Genomic DNA, 20,354 nt, shown 5'->3' with positions numbered 1-20,354 from the left:
GACACTACGAGTCGAACAGCTTTTGAAAAACAGTTCAGTTCTACTGTTCCAGTTTGGTTAACCTTGTCGATTCATAGGCACGCACAAGTCTGTATCTCATGTTTTAGTGAGGTGGTGATGATAATAACGAACTTGCGATAAAGCTAATAACCACATAGTTGAGCTAACAGCTATTTCTACGGTGCTTTTTTTGTACTATTTCATTGTTTTTGGGTGAATGGATGGATGCTTACGCAATATCGGTATCATTGCCAGGAATTTCAATAGACTGGCAACCGGCACCAGATACTCATGCTGAGCTCGACCAGCGTACTGAGTCTCTCAAGATCTCTTACTGCTCGTACATCAAATGCGATTTAATAAATAACATGAGCTCTTGTTTAGGAGAGTATTGATGAGAATCACTTGGAAAACAGCCTTTGTTTAGTACAGCTATCTCTTTTACATGAGAAAATCTCCAACAAAAATATACGAAAATAAAAGTAGGAAAAAATATAAAAATATGAATAATAAAACTATCATCTTGTCCGATGCAGTTTGCAGTCTCAAAATGTAAATAGTGTGAAATCTGAACTTGTTTAAAGGAACACAAAGCTGCTTATATATATATATTTTTGCCTGTCACTATACACTGCTGGCATATATAAAAAGCAATATTTCTGATGATTCAATTTAATATATAATAATAAAAAAACTCAGTAACAATAATAATGATGATGACAATGAGATGGGTGAACTTCTACTGAAAGCTATCTCTGACGATGTAGACAAGCTTTTTTTTTTCCTTAGGAAAAACTTGAGTACTTTTAAGTGATGATCTACAAACTATTATTTGCATTGCTGTCTGCTAAAAATAAACGGAAATAAACTGCAAATTCTGCTTTTTGTACTTTTTGTTGTTGCTTTTTTCTGTTATACCGAACCATGACCCCAAAACCGAGGTACGTACCGAACTGTGACTTCTGTAAACTGTTACACAGCCCTAGTCAGAATCAATGTCCAATATATTTTCTTTTTTTTTTTTTTTTTAATACAGTTTTTGTAACTTTGAATTAATGTCTGATTTATGGGGTTTGGAGACATTCCAAAATGTTAGCCAATCTTCCTTTTTTTTGTCTCACTGAGGTTAAAGTATTGATCGTTAACGCCTCTAACCTGGACAGTAAAGGTGTTCTTGGAATTGAAGTCTAACCTGTTTTTGCTCAATCAGGTTCTACAGGTGCCTTTCGCAGGCAAGGAAATTGTGACAAAAAATATACACAAATAAATAGGCCAGGTTGTTTATAAATCCTTCTTTGTACACCGTATGCAAAGAGAGCCCAGCCATACAGAAAACTGAAGGGGTGCTTCAGATATTGCATCCATTAAAGAGTGCAGAGCAATAAATGTTTGTTTGTTTGTTTGTTTTTTCTTCATAGAGCACTTTGCTTTTTTCCTGCTGAAGCCTAATGGTGGTTTTAGTGATTTAGTTATTTTGTTATTATTAAATTATTGTTAGTATAGTTAAAGGAATTCACTGGATGTGTTATGGTGTTTTTTTCTTAATGGATGACATAGTCCATCTTTACATGCAGATGTGATTAAACGATCTCTCTGTTTGGGGGATTTAAATAATATAAATTTGTTTCCCATACTTTCTGTTTGTGTGTGTCTGTCCAACCTGCAGTGAACTCAACAGGAATCGTATCCGTCAAGTTGAGGGTTTGACTTTCCAGGGTCTTTCCAGCCTGGAGGTGCTTAAGCTACAAAGGAATGGCATCAGCAAGTTGACTGATGGTGCTTTCTGGGATCTTGCAAAGATGAAAGTCCTGTACGTATGTGTGGGAAGACTTGAAACATAATCAATGCTTGAGTACCTAGCACAATCTGAAATTTGTCCTGTATGTAACCCAGAGTGACTTTTTCATACAAACACACGGGTAAACCTATCTCTCACTACTGTGAAAGTAAACATCTGATTTATAGATTTTGGAGCATTCCTTAATGTCTTTTGCAGGATATTCAGGCTCACAATTGTGTCTTACCTATCATATTCTTTAGAATTGCAACCATATACAGGAGTTCACACTGCAACAGACATAACTGTCTTTTTACTCTTGAAATTTATAGTTAGATATTTGCTGGCAGGATTCTGTTGTCATCAATCCACTTTGTCAAGATTGTTGAAATATCTGATTGATTGTTTCTAATCCAGACACCTGGACTACAACAGCCTGACTGAGGTGAACAGTGGCTCCTTGTATGGGCTGACTTCTCTTCAGCAGCTTTTCCTCAGTAACAACTCAATAACCCGCATCAATCCTGACGGGTGGAAGTTCTGCCAGAAGCTGAGGGAATTGTAAGTGCCAGCACTAAAATCAGTGTGAAGTGCAGAATTAGAAAATACAATGATCAAATAATATTAATTAAAAAAAAAAACTTATTGCTTAGTTTGTTTTTCTAATAATAATATTTGATTATTGTATTTTCCTATTCTGGCAGAAATTATTGCTTGAAATTATAGCTTGTATCTGACCCAAAATTAAGCAATTATTTATTATCAATACCACACAGTTACCTTCCAACAGAGCATATCTTTTTCTGCAAAGTGAATTTCTTCTACTTCTTTTTTTCTTTTCATTTTTAGAGACCTTTATATTAGCCACACTCCACCAATATTATCTTCGTATTTTTACAAGTGTTAAATGACATTGGGCTTTTATTCTCAACATGCTATACTATACCACGGATAATCCTGTTGATCCCATAATTAGACGTGAGCTCAACGGCTTTGAAACGGTCTCATACAAGTTTTCTTGCTGTATTGTGCAGTGTGGGGGTGTTTGTTTTTTTCATTGCGTGTGTGTATGAGATTTGCTTGCTGTGTTGTGGTAATTACACTGAAGGATCACATTTGCCCCCATTGTCAACTGAAGGACAAGGTATTAGCTGAGAGCCTTCCCTTTTCTGTTGACATGACAGTCATTTCACTGTTGTAAAGTGCTTGGCTCAACTGAGGCGTTCCTAACTGCGAGGTAGCCCGGGGTTTCCGTGTTTGTTGATGTGTAACAGTTAGACAAGATTACGAGTTTAGATGGCTTGGATGTAAGTTTGCTGTTCATATCATAGGGCCATATCCTGTAAACATGTCTATGAATGATAGATTGCAACCTGGCTGTCCTCTTGGCGTGACACAAAACAGAAGTAACATAAGGTTTATTTGAGTTCTAGTCATCCTGTTGCTTGTTCTTTATCAGATATCTGTTTTTGCATCCCTGATGGGGCATGCGGTGATTTCAACAACAAGGCTCTCTGTAAGGGCCATAGGAAGGACAATAAAATGCCCAAACTTCCTTTGACAGCTATCAATACTAGGATGAGGTATATTTGTCTTTTATGTATTCTGCAATGTTTCCTTATGAAAGCTTTACAGATTCTACTTGAAACTTTTGCTTTACACTTTACATGTGTGGCTAAAATAGGGGAAACATAGTGGACATGGTTTATTTAGGTTTAGGTTTTTAGGTGAAAGACCATATAAACACCCTAAAAAATATATGCTCATTCGGATTTTTTAAAAATCTGAATAATACCCTGTGGGTTGTCCCTTTTCAAGCTTGAATATTTGGTCATACAAATGTTTATTGGGGTACCTTTAATTAAAGGGAAGATTTGTTTGTGTTTGACGGATGCTCTATTCAAGGAATCTTGGTCTTTTGACAACAGGAACTACTTAAATGAGCGGCAGCCATCTTATATCACCACTCGCTAAGAAAGCTCTTGAAGACATTGCTTTCTCCATGTCTTTCACGTTATTTTCTGTCTATGGCGAAAATGCCACAGTGTGTGTTTATATACACACACGTATGCGTGTAGTGTACAGTATATAAGTCGGTGCGTCAAGCGCGCAACCCACCGGAAATACAAAGCAGAGGCAAGCACAGCAGCACACTTTTGAAGCAAGGACGAACTTGACTACTGTGCTTTATTACTGTGATGACGGACTTGAATGTAATGTCTTTTATTGATCGAAGAAAGTAAGAAACGGAAATGTCTATACGTTTGATGACTTTGTCCCTACATCGTGGTTTAGATGCGGTATTCAAATACATGTATGCGGGGATAGCTGTATGCTGCTCACGCATGTTTGTAAACGGGTTGTCCCGAATGTTTCAGAAACCGTAATTTTGGCCCAGATATTGATGGGAAAAGTTTCACAATGGAAGAACATAGGGTCAAGTAAGGGCTGTGCAATGAATAGAAATTCGATTTCAATTATTACACTCCACAATTACAAAATAAGCGTAATCTTAAAAAAAAGAATATTAATACTAATTTTGAGTTGTTTAAATTTATACATGTGCACCTTTAAAAAAAAAAGAAATAAAAAAATTAAAAATTAAATTACAAATTTAATACAATTTGTTTCATCCAAAGGGAACTGAACTTGCATGATAGTGTTGCCAAGAATGTATTATTTAATAATGTTGTGTTTTTTGTTTTGTCCAAAAAAAATATCAAGATTTCAATTATTACCAAAATAATCGGTATTAATATTTTATTCATAATCGAGCAGCCCGAGGGTCAAGTAGCCAATAGACTGTCAGCGGGCCATGGAGTTTGAGTACAATAGTTGCCTTGCTACATGCTTTCTATCAGCTCCTTCCATACTTTAAACAGAACATGTTTGGACTCCCTCCCCCAACCTTTCCTTTTGTAACTCGTCTGTCCTTGTTGTGCCTCACTCTTTCCCTCTCCAGGAATCTGTCGTATAACAACCTGACTCGTCTGGATGAAGGCAGTCTGGCTGTACTGGGGGATCTGCACACCCTCCGTCTGGGGCACAACTCAATAAGCCACATCGCTGAGGGAGCCTTCAGAGGCCTCAGGGCTGTACGCATCCTGTAAGTCTACCCCCCTCATCTGCCATTAGCAAGTTGAAATCACTCTCAACAACCCCCACATAATTGTGGTGCCCTCACGGATAATAAGGCTGTGATGTGCCGCAGGGGAGCAGTGAAAGCTGAGATGTTTTCATATTTGTTTAGCTCTGTGATTATGTGATGTTTAAGTTTGCACTCCTCTACAGGTGATTTTAGGTGTTTGCATAATCGAAGTTTGCATTCAAGCCTTTTGTCTTTTCTTCTTTTTTTTTTTTATACAAGGGTTTCCGGACTCACCATTTATCATGGTTTCCGCGGCAACTTTCTGGTCTTTCTTTCTTGGTTTCATTTGTCTGCTTTTGTTTTGGTTCTAAAGGACTCTTTGTCATTCACTTCCCTGCCTTTGGAACCCATGCAACAAGGTAGTTTTCCCCTCGGATCCTTCTTTTGCCGAACACATTACAAATACAAAACAACACCTTACAGTGGTGATTAAGCACAGTCTGGGCTTTAGAGCCAGGTATTGTTGTGCCCGTACATTCTCACTCTGCGGAATGGCATTTCTCCTTTTTATTTTCATGCACACACATTTGATCTGTTCTTTCATCCTCCCTGTTCATCCCAGCACTCTACTGTCTTTGAGGCAGACCTAATCTAATCAGTGGAGGGGAGAACGGCCATAGACTGAGCCCGAAAGTTAGCTGGGGGAGCTTTAATTGGGCCTGCTTTACTGGCTGAGCTGGCATTGCACCGGAGCCTGCAGTAGGGTGTGAAAGCTCCAAACAAGTCTGCATGTCCCCTTTTTTGGCCACGGGGGTTGTTGGCCCATCGTACAGCCTTCACCCGTCAACGCTCTACTCCCTCCTATCGTGGTCCCTTGCTCTTGAGCCCCCACCACCGGCCTTGCTTTAACAAGCCAACAACCATTTATATCCAGCCAGCCAGAAAGAGTAGGAAATTGGCAGCTCTAGTTTGACGGCCAGTGGGGGATGAAAAGAACAAGGTGGGTGGAGTCTCAAAGCATGGGAAGGAGCAGTATTATGTTATTGTGAAGACGGTGATGGGTGGGTGTGGTTGTCCAGCAACCTCAAAGGGTCTTTCACCAGTTTGAAAGATGATTTAGTATAGAGGTGTTTGTTCCCTTGCCCTGACTGTATTGTGAGAGAAAGCAACTGAAAAACACTCAACAAGTGTTAAGGAACTCCCCAAATCTCCCCAAAAGAAGCTATTCTTTCACTAGATCTATTTTGCCTTTGCCCAGCCATTGCTAAGCTTGGTCTATAACTCCATCAAGACATTTGGCTGGGGTGTACCTGCCGCTGACAGACAAACAGACCCAGTTGTCATGCCCAGTACAAAACACTCTGGTCTGGTTTCCAGACCCTGCGCACTGCCATGAATTATGCTTTACAAACGCTAACATGCACGCTCCTCTGCCTCGCTAAAGAAAGAATGCACTTGTTTGGCAGAGTAGAGCAGCAGAGGGGCTCTTTAGGCCAGGTGTGTGGGGGTGAGGCGGCAACCCATGACTTCAAAACTCGGCTTTGCCAAGGCTCTGAAAGGCTTCAGTGCTGGTGGACTCTGAACTTGTTCTCATCCTCCCTTATTCCAATGTTTTCATCCTAACCCTCTTTTCTCTCATTCTCTGCAGGGAGCTGGACCATAACGACATCTCAGGCACAATAGAGGATACCAACGGGGCCTTCTCCGGATTGGATAGCCTCAGCAAGCTGTGAGTGTCACTCATTTTTAATCCTCATTCTTCTCACTTATTTTTGTTAACAGTCCCCCTTGCCCTGGTACTCCCCAAAAAGTTGATAACAGCATTTACATATTGCAATGCTTTCATCGCACACTTAAAATTGACACGTTTGACGTGGCACCCTGTCAGGACCTTACTTTTCAACTATTGAGTCGGGCTTTTCTTTTTTCAAATAAAATTGGCAAGAAGTTCAATGCGAAAAGTTGGGAAATTTGTTGAGAACTCTCTTGGGATTTAGAGTAGGTGGTGGCTTTAAGCAGTAATACCCAGTAATCAACCGACAGAATGAAAAGATGGTGTCCAGCCAAGATGGTTCCCAGTGTGTGAGCTGCTAAAGGAGAAAGAGCAAGAGAAAGGGCTTTTCTTCACACTGGCAGGGGTTCGCTCCCCAATAGGCTTAGTTCTATTTCTTCCCCATGCTTGCGCTCTACTTGCCCCTGCTTTCACGCTCTCTGTTGTTGGGAGCCGAGAGAGGGTGAAATTGTGGGCCGCATTCAGTCATCAAAATCAAGCGCCTCACACGCCCCACACTCTGACCCCTACGTCTTTTGTCAAGTGTTGGCGTAAGTGGCTCACTGCATCCAAAGGCTGGTTGGTTAGCTGAGCCGTGGGAGGGAAAGGATGCAAAAAAAAAGAGAAAGGCTTGGCGGCACATCAAAGTGTACGCACAGTCACAGCCCAAACTTGCTGCATTATTTTACAATTTGACTGCATTATTTTATAATGCACCGCTAATTATGACTATACGTCCCTTCAAAATAATAGTTGACTTAATCTGGAGACAAGATGAGCTGTTTGTTTGTGTAGTGTGATTCTCTTCCTGCAAATTGAAGGCTGAGGAGTCAGAAGTAAAGGAAAGGTAAAGGAGGTGAAACTGCGGATTAGAACGCCAAATAAGAACAGCAACTGGCTCAGGCTCTCGCCTGGTAGCTTGAATATACCCATGAACTCTGTCGGCTCACTGCTAATATAATTCCAATAAAGATAAAAGTGAGCCTTTGAAGAGTAGGACAACACACTTTGACACACTCCCTCGCTCACCTTTCCTTTTGGCTAATCTCTAGACGGCTCACATTTCCAAATTTTCAATCCCCTGCCTCTTATCAGATTTAGCCTTGCTAATTGTGCTTCACTCTTCTTCACAATCTCTCCCCAACCCTGCGCTCTTCATCTATTGACATCCTTCTTGTTCGGAATTGGCAGAACTCTATTTGGAAACAAGATCAAATCCGTGGCAAAGAAAGCCTTCGCTGGTTTAGACACCCTGGAACACCTGTGAGTATTCAACAATGCTTTGTCTTCTTCACAATGAGGGGAGGTCATATAGTTTGGGAAGGGGGTGATTTTGCCTGCTGACTTCAATAGTTAAATGTATAGCAAGGATGTCTAACTCATTTTTGATGCTGGTCACATCGTAGTTATGGCTTCATCTTAGAGGACTATGATGACTGTGCAACATTCAGAATTTCATAATTCAATTAATTGGATGAATTTGAAGTGGAATTAATTCCACCGCACAGTATATTGAATTGAATTTGAATCACAGGAAGTGGAATTGAATTCATGCAATCACATATGTGACAAATGGGACTTTAACATAATTTTTTCTTCCAAAAGGCAGTACAAAGCCTAAAATTAAGTTTACATTTTGTTAATAATGGTAAGCTTAGCAGCATATCTTTAATTCAAAGTAATAAAATGAGACAATGTTTTTTGTAGTAATGATTTATTAAAGCATCTAATGTTCAACAGTTCCTCAAATGTTTGTTTTTAAGGCAGCATCATTCTGTTCTAATGTCATGTCAACCAATTTCAACATTTTAATGATGTATTTTATCTGAATAAACTTTAAATGTTAATAAAAGCAATTACTACTGTACACTTAATTACTTACCGGTACTAATGCTTACTATTTACTATAATTTATTGTGTACATTAAATCCTTAAAATAGTATTTGTATGAAATTCATGTTGTAAAAAGGCTTTTATATTGAAAAGCTTCATTGTTAAATATGCTTTAATTTTGCCACATGAATGTCTTGGATTTCAATTCTACTTCCTGCAATTTGAATTTAAATTGCAATACTGCTTCATGTTTGCCACCCCAATTCAAATTCAATCATTTATTTTGAATTTATTTTCTCAAGTCATTTCTGAATTTCGTACAGCCCTGCTGTGAAATAAATGTATTGCCTAACCATATTATAAATACATAACAAATTGATAGTTTTGAATTCAGAAGACATTGAAAATAGATTCTTCAACTTCTGTTCAATTTAAGAGGAGATTGGTAACAAAAAAAATGCTTGCAGTATCTCCACATTTTCCAATATGTTGCCATTTTGGTGCAGTCTTAGCAAGACACATGAAGTAGATGCACAAAATTTGCTTTGGCTGGCCCCTTAGAATGAGTGGTGGGCCAGATCCGGCCACCGGGCCATGGGTTTGACACATGTGATGTTAAAGGGAAAAGCCATTGCAAGTACCTAGCTGCTTCTTTCTCGTTACACAACTTCAACTGTGACCTTTGGTTTCCTGCCGCTAAATAGGAACAAAGTTCTAGAACATATGGCACGTTCAACAAGAGGAGAGAGAATTCCCATAAGCTTTTTTCACAGCCATCTTCAGGCATGCACACCTGGATTTGGTTGGATGGATCTTTTATGATGTGCTTGATGACGATGAAAAATGTGTCTGAGAATTATTGTTGACTTGCTGCTGTATCCCCACAGGAACTTGGGTGCGAATGCTATCCGCTCCATCCAGCCTGATGCCTTAAGCAAGATGAAGAACCTTAAAACTCTGTGAGCACTTTGTCCACAAAAGATTTGAATACATTTTACTTGCACACGCAATCAAATATCCCGTTCTTGCCGCTTCCCCACAGTCTCATCCAGAGTGACAGCTTCTTGTGCGACTGCCAGCTCCGCTGGCTGCCCGAGTGGTTGGTGAGCCGTGGTGTACAGACTGATGTTAATGCCACATGTGCCCACCCTGACAGTCTTAAGGGTACAAGTGTTTTTCAGGCTCCATCCAGCAGTTTTGTGTGCGGTGAGTAATATGTCTGTGTGCGTTCGTGCGTGTTTGTTAGCTCTGCAATAGCAGACATGCTCGAGGCTGTTTAACTTGTCTTTTTGAATTTGATATTACTGTTTGCCCCGTGGCATTTCCTCCCAACCCTTAAAAATATGTTTTTAGTTATCATTTGAAAATGAAGAAGCTAAACTGTGTACCATATTTTCCGTACTATAACGCACACTTAAAATCCTTTTAATTTTCTCATTAGTCGACTGTGCCTATTATAACCCTGTGTGCCTTATGTATTCTGGTTGTGCTTACTGACCTTGAACCGATTTTTTATTTTTTTTTGGTACAGTACTCCTAAAAAAATCTGTCAAAAATGTTTTCGTATGTAGAAAATCCACATTTGTTCACGAAGAAAGTTAGGATGTTGGCTTTTCAGTTTGTCGTCTTTCACCCATTAAGGCCTGACGCGCCTGGCAAAACGAGCCACTAAAATCTATGGGTGACTTTACAATCACCCCAGTCAATGCCTATTTAATAATTGATGTCTCAGTCCCTGTAGCAGATAGAAACATAATTCCAAAAACATTTGAGAGCTTACAGCTGTGGCTTTCACACTAAGCTTATTATTAGAAACCTTCAATATATATATATTTTTTTAATGAACAAACTTCACATAAAGAAATATCAATAAAACAAACAAAATAAAGTGTGAATAATACGGATTTTTCACACATTGTTTTGTTTGAATTATTGTATATAGTTTATTTTATTTCCTTGTGTGAAGTTTGATGGTTTAAAAAAATATATAATGATGTGTGAGCCTCCATACCGACATACCTACATATCCCTATAATAGTTTTCATCTCTTGTGCAGTCGCGTGAGACCACTGACATTTTTGTACGAGCCGGAGTGTGTTGGCTCGGGCCACGGTAATTATTGGTTTCAATAGGTGCGCCCAGCGTTCTTTAGTAAAAATGTAACAACAGTGTAGCATCTCCGGGTATATTTACCTTCAACACTGGAGCGCCGTTGTAATAAGCCTGGGGGAATCGAGTGGTTATTCGTCCTCTGTTCCGTTTCAAAGCTGTCAAAATCTTCAACATCATCATTGTCTACAAATATATATTTTAACAATATATCACTGTCGACTGGTTCCACTGGTTTGAAGTCCTCCAGTGCCGTCATCTATCTCCGTCATTTTATTTTATAATTCCCGCAAATCTGCGTCAGCCATGAATGCTTGAATAAAATCCCAGGAAGTGCTATGAGCCCCACGTCACCCTCACGTGTATATTCTGATGCATTTCATTGGCTAAGAGACAGAGAATTGATCAAAACACAACAAAATGAGGTGGCTCAACTTAATAGATTAAAAAAAATTAAAAGAGCATTGTGGACTTGGTCACTTTTTTACTCGTGACTTCCACCTCTGGCCTAAAGTGTAACTGCAGGCTCTGTGTAGGGCTCTTGTGCATGCCTTCCCTCACCTCCAAGAAAATTTGGCATATTTTTTGGGGCGAGCGAATGAAGCGAAATACAAGCTGATAGGTGCAGTCTTTGTTAAAAAAGTCATGGCTCTTTGTACTCATCTGGGCATTAATGAATCATGCATGATGTAGAAAAAACTTGAATATGACCTTTTTGAACTGCACAAGGCACCTTTTAACATGAAATGTTTCACAAAGGTGTAGCACACCTTATAACCCAGTGTGCATTATAGACGGAAACATACGGTAATGAATTTGAGCAAAAAAGTTTCCACACCTTGCCAAACATGATCTCCCCTGCCCTACATTAATATTTTTGCCTACATTTAACCTTGTTATATTCATTCATTTGTAAACTCACTGTCCATTTTGTCTTCACTCTTCTGCCATCCTTCCTTCCGTTTCTCTCCATCTTTAGATGACTTTCCCAAACCCCAAATCACTGTTCAGCCAGAAACCAGTGTGGCGGTCCTTGGCAGCAACGTGCGTCTCACCTGCACGGCCGCCAGCAGCAGCTCCTCTCCCGTGACCTTCACGTGGCGTAAGGATCAGGAACTGCTCCGGCACGCCGAGACGGAGAACTACGCCCACGTGCGCGCTCACCACCAAGACGCCACGTCCGATAGGACGAGTGGAGGCGGCAGCGGCGTGATGGAGTACACGACCATCCTGCACCTGCGGCATGTCACCTTTGCGCATGAGGGCCGTTACCAGTGCATCATCACCAACCACTTTGGCTCCACCTACTCCAGCAAGGCCCGACTCATTGTCAATGGTAAGGTTTTATTAGCGTGTTTGATAATATGGATGGAATTGTTTAGGGATGGACCAATTATCAATGGTGATATTTGTCATTTTGACCAATATTGGCATCTGCCTTTTTATGAATCTGAAAGCCGATAAATCTAGTATTTCACTGAGCGGTGAGGTGAATGTTTGCGAACCTAGCGAATTTAAGATTTTCATTAGGATTTCTAAAATGTTCACAGACAGTTTTTACTCGTTGCAAAGTCATTTTGAACATATTCAGAGAGTTTTTCACTGTAGAAAATTTATTTTTTATTCTATTGTGTTTCACACAAGATATTTTGAAACCTTTTCCGAACCCTGATGAAAACCCCAAATTAGCTACATTTGCATGCAATTGTCACACATTGAGATACAAGGAAATTTATGGATTTATTTAAATTTCTACTTTATGATGCAGACACTGGGATCTCCCTACACTTTTCTATTTTTAAAAATAAAATAAAGAAATTATGTTGAAATTTTAGAAAACTTTATTTACAGTAGAAAACTTCAGGCCACTATTTACTTGCTTAGTTTTTAATTGAGCATAACACATGCTGATGACCCTGGAAGCTCCCTGCAATTTTTGTTATAATTTTTTAAACAAAGTTGTCAATTCTTTATATGTTTAAAATTAAAAGAAAGTTTATTTTTTTACGCTAATATTTTCTCTTTTACTGCAAATGAATATTGGCTTGAAATATCGCCTATCAATCTCCTTGACTGCTAATAATCGATATCGGCCTTGAAAAAAAACATATCGGTCTATCACTAGAATTATTGTTATTCTAATAGGATTTTTTAAAAACACATCAAGGCGGTGTAGCAAAAACATAGCCATTAGTTATCTGTTAATATGTGTGTGATCACATCACTTCCAGCAAATAAAACGCCTGTTGGCGTTGCTCTTATCTTCTTTTCAATTGTTCCGCTTGACAGAGGCGCAATTGAGTTCAGTAGCCATGCTGAGTTTTTTTCTCTTTCACCCAAACAAAAGCTTTCCCTCTCTTGGCTATTCATAACAAATTGATTTGACTCCATGATAGAAGCCATTTCTCTAACACTCCGCCACACCGTCTTCTAATAGAGAAGCGCCTTTTGGTGTCATGCGTTTGAAAGCTTCCATGAGTACGATGCCGCCTCCATCCATTTTGATGGTCTGCTTTGTCCACAGTACTGCCATCTTTTGTGAAGACTCCCAGGGACAGCACCATCAGAACGGGCCACACCGCCAGGCTGGAGTGCGCCGCCGAGGGCCACCCGGCCCCGCAGATTGCCTGGCAGAAGGACGGCGGCACAGATTTCCCCGCCGCCCGCGAGCGCCGGATGCACGTCATGCCTGACGACGACGTGTTCTTCATCATGGACGTCAAGCCGGAAGACATGGGCGTGTACAGCTGCACGGCCAAAAACACGGCGGGGACCGTGTCTGCCAACGCTACACTCACTGTACTAGGTACTGCAATTATCTCGACATTTGCTTCCGCTCATATATGCACCGCTAGGCTGTGAATGAGTGTAAACCGACGTTGATCATTTTCCCCACATCTCCAAAGGCAAGCGCTTGTAAATAACGCCGTTCTCTTGTGGAAGCTGTAGAATGGCCAGCTTTATATTTTTCTTTTCCTCAGCAGCTGTGGCCTTGCTGCGGGTCAGGGGCCAAAGGCCAGCGTTTGGGGTCAAAGGGGATTGTTGGGGGAGCAATAGCAACTCACAGAGGGATGTTTGTTAGACATTCCCAAACAACCCCCACCACTACACCTCCACGCTCTGTGGGAGCGAGCAGTCATGGCTGCTTCACTGCAGGCCTGATTGCTCGCACTTTATTGGCCGCTTTGCCTTGTGGCTTCAAACCAAACTCATCTTTGTCCTTAGTCTTCTCTTGTCGGGAACGAAACGAGTAAATGCGGAGCTGTTTTCATCAGGTTAAAAGAGGTCCGGGGTGTGCTTTGCCGTTTGGAATGTACTTAAGGCTATCGACTGAGGACTAAGCCGCACAACAAAGCGAAATATACAAGCGAGTGGCCAAGAAGCGGTGGGGGTCGGTGCTGAGGGGGTTCGGGCGGCCTTCCAGGGGCCCCTGTCTGGAAAGTTGTATCGGCGAGAAAAATGTGAGCCTGATATGAGCCTGGAAAGGAAAGGAGGAGCATGTGGGGCGGAGGAGGGAAGGACAGTGGAGAAAATGAGCTGAGGTGGAGAGAGTGAGAGAAGATTGATAGTAGAGAGACGGACCACTGAAGTGGGTTAAGTGAGATCTCTTAATCCGTGTATGGCCCGCTGTGAGTGGAAGTTCTCAGTATGCGAACACACACACGCACACACACACAAGTCAATGTGCTCCATTGACTGGTACGTATAGTTGCTGGGGAAACACTCAAATTATTGTTCTCTGGAGGCTTTTGTCCCTGGAGGGAATCCTCTTAGTGCCAAATGAAAACGTATCCTTAACTAGGGATAATCGATACCACATTTTTTCAGACCGATACCGGTGCAAGTACTTCATTCTTGAGTAATCACTGATACTGAGTACCGATATATCAAATATGCAATTGCAAAACGGGACAGAGGACTGAGTTTATTTTCAATATTTAACTGCCTTACATGACCCAACCGAATGTTAAAATATGTCCGCTTGTTAGCCACCACAATCAGTCAGAACCATGACCAGGAGATTTAGGGCAAATCATGTTTACAACACTGTTCTTTCCGTTCCTCTTTCAACCAGTGCACAACGGCACTCGAGGAACTGTGTGTTTTTATCTCAGTGAAGGGGTGTGACCCCAGGTAGTCTGTACAGTGTCATGTCAATAGAACGAGTGGAAGGAAAACATTCGCAAACTGGTTCTGGCTGCAGCAAATGAATATCTTCCATTTTAGATGTAATGCATGCAGCGGATTACAATGCATTTCAAACATGTGTGAAATAAGCTCGCTGTCAGGGTTACGGATGAGGGAGTAGTTAAATATAGTATTTATTTAGGGTGACCATATTCCCATTTCCAAAAAAAAGGACACTTGCCCCAGCCTTGAAATTGTGGTACCAGTCGCTTCTTCACCTCCTTTAGTCACGCAATGCCAACCGGACGTTTTCATGAATTTTATAAAACCCCCGGACACCCGAACGTAAAAATGGTCTGTACTCCCAAAAGAGAACACTTGGTCACCCTTATACACCTAATAGAGGTTAGAGAGTTTCTTTTGAGGAGAGAGGGGTTTGTGGTGTGATGGGAAGCGGATTCCGGATAGCAGGGCGTGAACACAAGCAAGGTGGCACAGGCCAGATGACAAAATGCAAGTCAGGAAAAAAATCTCTATCAAAAAAAGACTAGAGAGTGGCCAAATGTACAAACTGGTAGAGAAGCAGTGACAATCTGGCGGCGTGCTGGAGTCTGAGGCTGGCTTAAGTAGGGCTGTTGATTGAGATGGAAAACACCTGCCGGCCGAGAGACTCCACACCTGGAGGGACTCAGAAGTACACACGCACACACTCGGGGGCCCGAGGCCATAGGCCTGACACTGTAAAATCCTGTGCGTAACACGCACCTGTGTAAAATAAGCCTCCCTCCCAACAATCAACCTTAAACAGCCCTTTTGTTCCTCCTCTGTACTTGTGTATAATATGGTATATAAATATCTGATTTGCTTTATTATCAGAGAGAATAATATAAATGAATTAAAAAAAAGTCTAAATGCTATTAAAACCAGGTTTAACCTATGCTCTTTTCGCATACCTATGAATCTCACAGTATTTGTAGTCATGCTATCAAAAATCTTGTTCCTGTTTTTAGTAATTGTAGCAATTTTTTATTTTTATTTTTTTAAACTTTCCGTTAAAATCCCTTTAACTCTGTTTGTAACAGCTTTTAAATGTTGTACTTTTAATTTCAGCAGGAGCTCGGGGCCATTTGCGACCCGCCGTCCCTTTTTTCAGCGGCCCCCGACATGTCCAAAAAATAAATAAATAGATTGACATACCTTACAAGGCAATAATTTGGTTTGAGGTTTTCTAAATATGCAAAGATGCAAATAAAATATTAAACACAATTACTCTTCAAAACAATGTAGTGGATAAAAAATATTCAAGTTTTAGAAGAAAATAGTTTCTCCCACTTTCTGACTGATTTATGACAATATCACATTGTGAAATAAATGTTTCAAAATATTTCCAATATGTTTCAAAAATACTCAGCTTACTTTATTATGCTTTTTTTTTGTTTGTTTGTTGATTTTTGGTCTGAATATGGAGATGTGCTTCGACTGCTGTTCATTGCAGTGGTCAAGTTGGGGACAGGGCTTCAAATTGCGTATTTAATTAATCAGAGTTGAAGAATTTTAAAAGTGTCTCTAATTCTTCCATTTTTCTGCATGCGGCCTGCAAACAGAAACGTTTGGTTGAGTTATGTAAAGTCGGGCTGTAATCGAAATACAAAATTGACATAATTGTAAACAAAAAATTTTGAGTTGTTTAAATGTATATATTTGCACCTTTTTTATTTTGAAATGACTTATTTAATAAATCTTGTTTGGACCAAAAGGAACTTGCATAATTATAGTGTTTCAAAGAAATGTATGTGTCTTAATATTTTTTACATGTTTAAACATTTTCTTCTTTCTGTACCAAAAAACAAATGATTGTTCTAATCGTGATTTTAATTATTATCAAATTAATCGTGATTAATATTTTCTTCATAATCGAACAGCCGTATGTAAAGTATGAAATGCGCTACAAATCACTTTCTCATTAAGCCCCATGTTTACCTGTATGTTACCCCCAAACTTACAATTTGGGATTAGTGGACTTTACAGTAAATATTAAAGTCAAACTCAGTCCCATAGACTTTTTTCCCCCAAAAATGGATTGATACACAGATTTCATCTGTCAAAATGTGACTACTAGACAGTTTGCAAAATGTGTTGGTGAACAAGTTAAGCATTTGCACGATATTCCTTCCATCTTGCCTTGCAGAGACCCCCCACCTGGCGCAGGACCTTGAGGATCGCAACGTGGTCGTGGGCGACACGGTGGCCCTGCAGTGCAAAGCGCTGGGCAGCCCCCCGCCCCGCATCACGTGGCTGCACGACGACCAGCCGCTGCGGCCGTCCGAGCGCCATCACTTCACCCCCGGCAACCAGCTGCTGGTCATCGGCGCCGCCACGCTGGAGGACGCCGGCCGCTACACCTGCGTCATGTCCAACACGCTGGGCACGGAGCGCGCCCACAGCCAGCTGCTGGTCACGCAGCGCCGCGGCCCCTGCGCCGCCGCCGCCGCCGGCCTGAGCACGGTCACCGTGGGGATCGTCGTCATCGCCGTGGTGACGAGTATCGTCGTCACCTCTCTGGTGTGGGTGTGCATCATCTACCAGACCAGGAAAAAGAGCGAGGATTGCAGTGTCACCAACACGGGTGAGTTGGCGTCAACGTTTCAAACGACATGAATGTGGTTCGACCCCCAGCCGTGTCTTTGTTGAGACCCCGCTGTGATGCTCGTGACTCGTTTTCCACCAGATGAGACGATTGTTCCGCCCGACGTGCCGAGCTACCTCTCCTCTCAGGGAACTTTGTCAGAGCGCCAGGATGTGTGCATCCGCGTAGAGGCCGCCAGTGGACCTCAGCCCAACGGACACATCGTCGACTCGACAGGTAGATGACTCGTCAGACCGCCATCTGACATTGTGGTGTGCAGTACTTACCATTAATAAGCCATGAAATGGATTTTTGACTAATATAGCTGTGAGTGGCATTAAATGAGTGAAGCAATTCACTGCTATTACATTTTATTAGGGAGGTCAGGTAATTATTTTTTTTTAATCGTAATTAATCGCATTACTTCCATCATTAACTCACAATTAATCGCAAATTTGTTCTAAATGTACAATAACATATTTTTTTTCTGTTTTCATACTAATGTTAACATAAAAGTGGGAAATTAATAGAAATATGGCAGCATCTTTTAGTCATATTGATACAGTGGTTTTCTAATAATTCATAAAATTGAGTTAAAATTACAAAAATGTACAATACTGTAAAAATTGAGTGTGATATTGATTTGTGTTGAGGTCATTTTCTGCCACTAGATGGCATAATTGCATTTGTAAGATATTGGTGACAGATCGGTGCATTTTTCTTTTCATATTAAGAGCTATCTAATCTTTAGCATGAAGTAACTTGTGAAATTCTGCACATTGTTTAAATTGTAAAATACAACTTGACTCTGCAGTCTCCACAAATATATGCATTATTATTCAATTTATTACGGCTAAACGTCGACATGGACATGTCTGCTGCGTTGTGACTGGAATTCCCCCAGGACCGGCTTTCCAAGTAAGAGGCGGTCATTAAAAATTAGCGGCGTTAAAGGAACTTTAAATGATCTCAAAATGAACGCCCTAATTTTGACACCTTAACATTTTATATTAATTTATTTTTATATTCATATTTTCCATTGTACATATTACATGTATTTCATATTACACACCTTTAATTGAATCAAATTTATGTAAAAAGGTGTGCAGTTATTTTTGAATGGGAACGTTTATTGCAGTGCCTCAGTCTTTGCATGCCTCGTTTCTGTCGTCTAAACAAGGTATTGTTTAGTTTGACCGTAGAAAACACACTTTGTAGAATGTTGTCAGTGGAAACATTAGCTGGCCTCCTCGATATCGTCACATCACAATTCTCTCAGTACTGAAAGGGCAACAAACCCACACTTTAGATCAGGAATAAAAAAACAACAACACTGATTTTGGAGTTGTTTTTTTCAGTGATTGATTAAAGGAGATTTTTCACTGTTAAAAACAATTACAAAGTCTCTTTAATAACATGGTTGCGACAAAATATGCCAAACAACCGGTCTCCCACCCATTAGGACAATATTACTCAATATTAGGGATGCACCATATTTATCAACCTGACATTGGGAGAAGACGACGCCACTTGTAATGGTCCGATATTGGAAAATTAGGCCGACATTTAAAGCTGCCTCAACTGCACAAACGTTTGTCTGGTTACGATCACTTTAATCCAAGCCGCCTGCTGCTGTGTGACCAAGGTTGGGGAATCCGCAAAGTAAAAACCCTGAAACCGTTTGGCTTCAGGTGGAGATGAGCTCGTTTGCCTGCCACTTGAGTAGGATGGGGCTCACCAACTCCGGTCTAGCATGTTATGCGTGTTTCCTAAAATGCGCCTGATTCAAACGATCAGGATCATTATCAGGTTTTTGCAGAGTTTGCTGCTGAGCTGATCATATCAGTCAGGATACTGTGTCCTTTCATATTTAACTTTAAAACAGAGAGGAATTTTTAAGTACAAAAATGGGAAAAGAGCATGAACGGATTAATTTCACTTTAGATTTTGGCCTACATAAGCAACTTAAAGAGTGAAGTTCCTGGCAAAACATGATTTACGCGTGATGTCCTTTAATGTTAAGTCACATTTCTAGATTTCCATTTTTTTCCTTTGCCATGAAGAGATGAACATTTCTCACATGAAAACATCTTTGACAGACTTGCATTTGAAATATATGATGTAAAGAGACATAATTCAACTGAAGCGGGAGTCAATTTTTAACACTAATAATGAACATTAAGCACAAATATAAAGTTTAGCAATATAAAACTTGCAGCCATTCTGGCTGTTTCTCAATAGAAAGCATTGGTGTCCAAACTACGGCCTGGGGGCCATTTGTGGCCTGCCATCCATTTGTCAGTGGCCTGCGACATTGACTAAAAATGGCATTTGACACAGTTAAGATAAAATAAACGAAAGCAAAAATATTTGGCGGTGGTCAAAGTAAGAAGGGGGGGTGGCATATACCACTATTACAAATAAATTGCTTTGTGCCGTAGCATTTTTCTAGATATGCAAAAGCACAAATCAATTATTTGTACAATTCTTTAGGACTAAACACAATTTCTCTTCTTAACATTATGCGGCCCTCGCGTCCTTCTGCTTTTCTGTATGTGGCCCTCAAACGGCAAAGTTTGCAAAGTGGTACGATCTTCCGCGTGACATTTGATTCCCTCTCCAATTTCCTGCAGGTTTCGACGGTCCCGTCATGTGCACGGACTGCATGGAGAGCAGCGATCACTACTCCAAAGACCCCGACTACCAGGTGCACGCCTTTGCCCCGGGTGGGCTGACCGAGTACCATCAGCAGCACCCGGCTCCTCCGCCTTACTCGCACTGCCACCCGGGAGATGGCACGGCACCCGTCTGCAACGGGATTGGACAACTTTGCCACACGCGTGACGTGCTGCAAGCCAATCCGTGCGATCGAGAAGGTAAAGAAAGAGCACGCGTGTTCTTCCATCCAGCCCGCTGGAATTTGACATGCATGTGGAGGCAAATACTGTATCTTGGGTAGTCACTGTTGATTGATCGGCGCTGCCAAACTCTTTATTACTCGCCTCAACTTGTCCTGCTTGCT

The 20,354-nt window shown here is 40.9% G+C and overlaps 1 protein-coding gene across 1 annotated transcript in view; it reads left to right on the top strand.

Moving 5' to 3' along the window:
* lrig1 (leucine-rich repeats and immunoglobulin-like domains 1) overlaps window positions 1-20,354 on the top strand; it is a 42,233-nt gene that overhangs the window by 19,823 nt on the left and 2,056 nt on the right. Inside the window, exons 6-17 of the mRNA XM_077573898.1 lie at window positions 1,667-1,810; window positions 2,195-2,338; window positions 4,740-4,883; window positions 6,514-6,594; window positions 7,828-7,899; window positions 9,357-9,428; window positions 9,512-9,675; window positions 11,558-11,914; window positions 13,103-13,384; window positions 16,895-17,332; window positions 17,435-17,569; window positions 19,966-20,208. Coding sequence (XP_077430024.1) covers window positions 1,667-1,810; window positions 2,195-2,338; window positions 4,740-4,883; window positions 6,514-6,594; window positions 7,828-7,899; window positions 9,357-9,428; window positions 9,512-9,675; window positions 11,558-11,914; window positions 13,103-13,384; window positions 16,895-17,332; window positions 17,435-17,569; window positions 19,966-20,208 — 2,276 coding nt within the window. The remainder of the gene's footprint in view (window positions 1-1,666; window positions 1,811-2,194; window positions 2,339-4,739; window positions 4,884-6,513; window positions 6,595-7,827; window positions 7,900-9,356; window positions 9,429-9,511; window positions 9,676-11,557; window positions 11,915-13,102; window positions 13,385-16,894; window positions 17,333-17,434; window positions 17,570-19,965; window positions 20,209-20,354) is intronic.

This window comes from Vanacampus margaritifer, chromosome 8, assembly GCF_051991255.1.
Source record: "Vanacampus margaritifer isolate UIUO_Vmar chromosome 8, RoL_Vmar_1.0, whole genome shotgun sequence".
Classification (NCBI taxonomy): domain Eukaryota; kingdom Metazoa; phylum Chordata; class Actinopteri; order Syngnathiformes; family Syngnathidae; genus Vanacampus; species Vanacampus margaritifer.
Note: the sequence above shows the minus strand (reverse complement) of the source record. Positions and strands in the feature narration are given on the sequence as shown.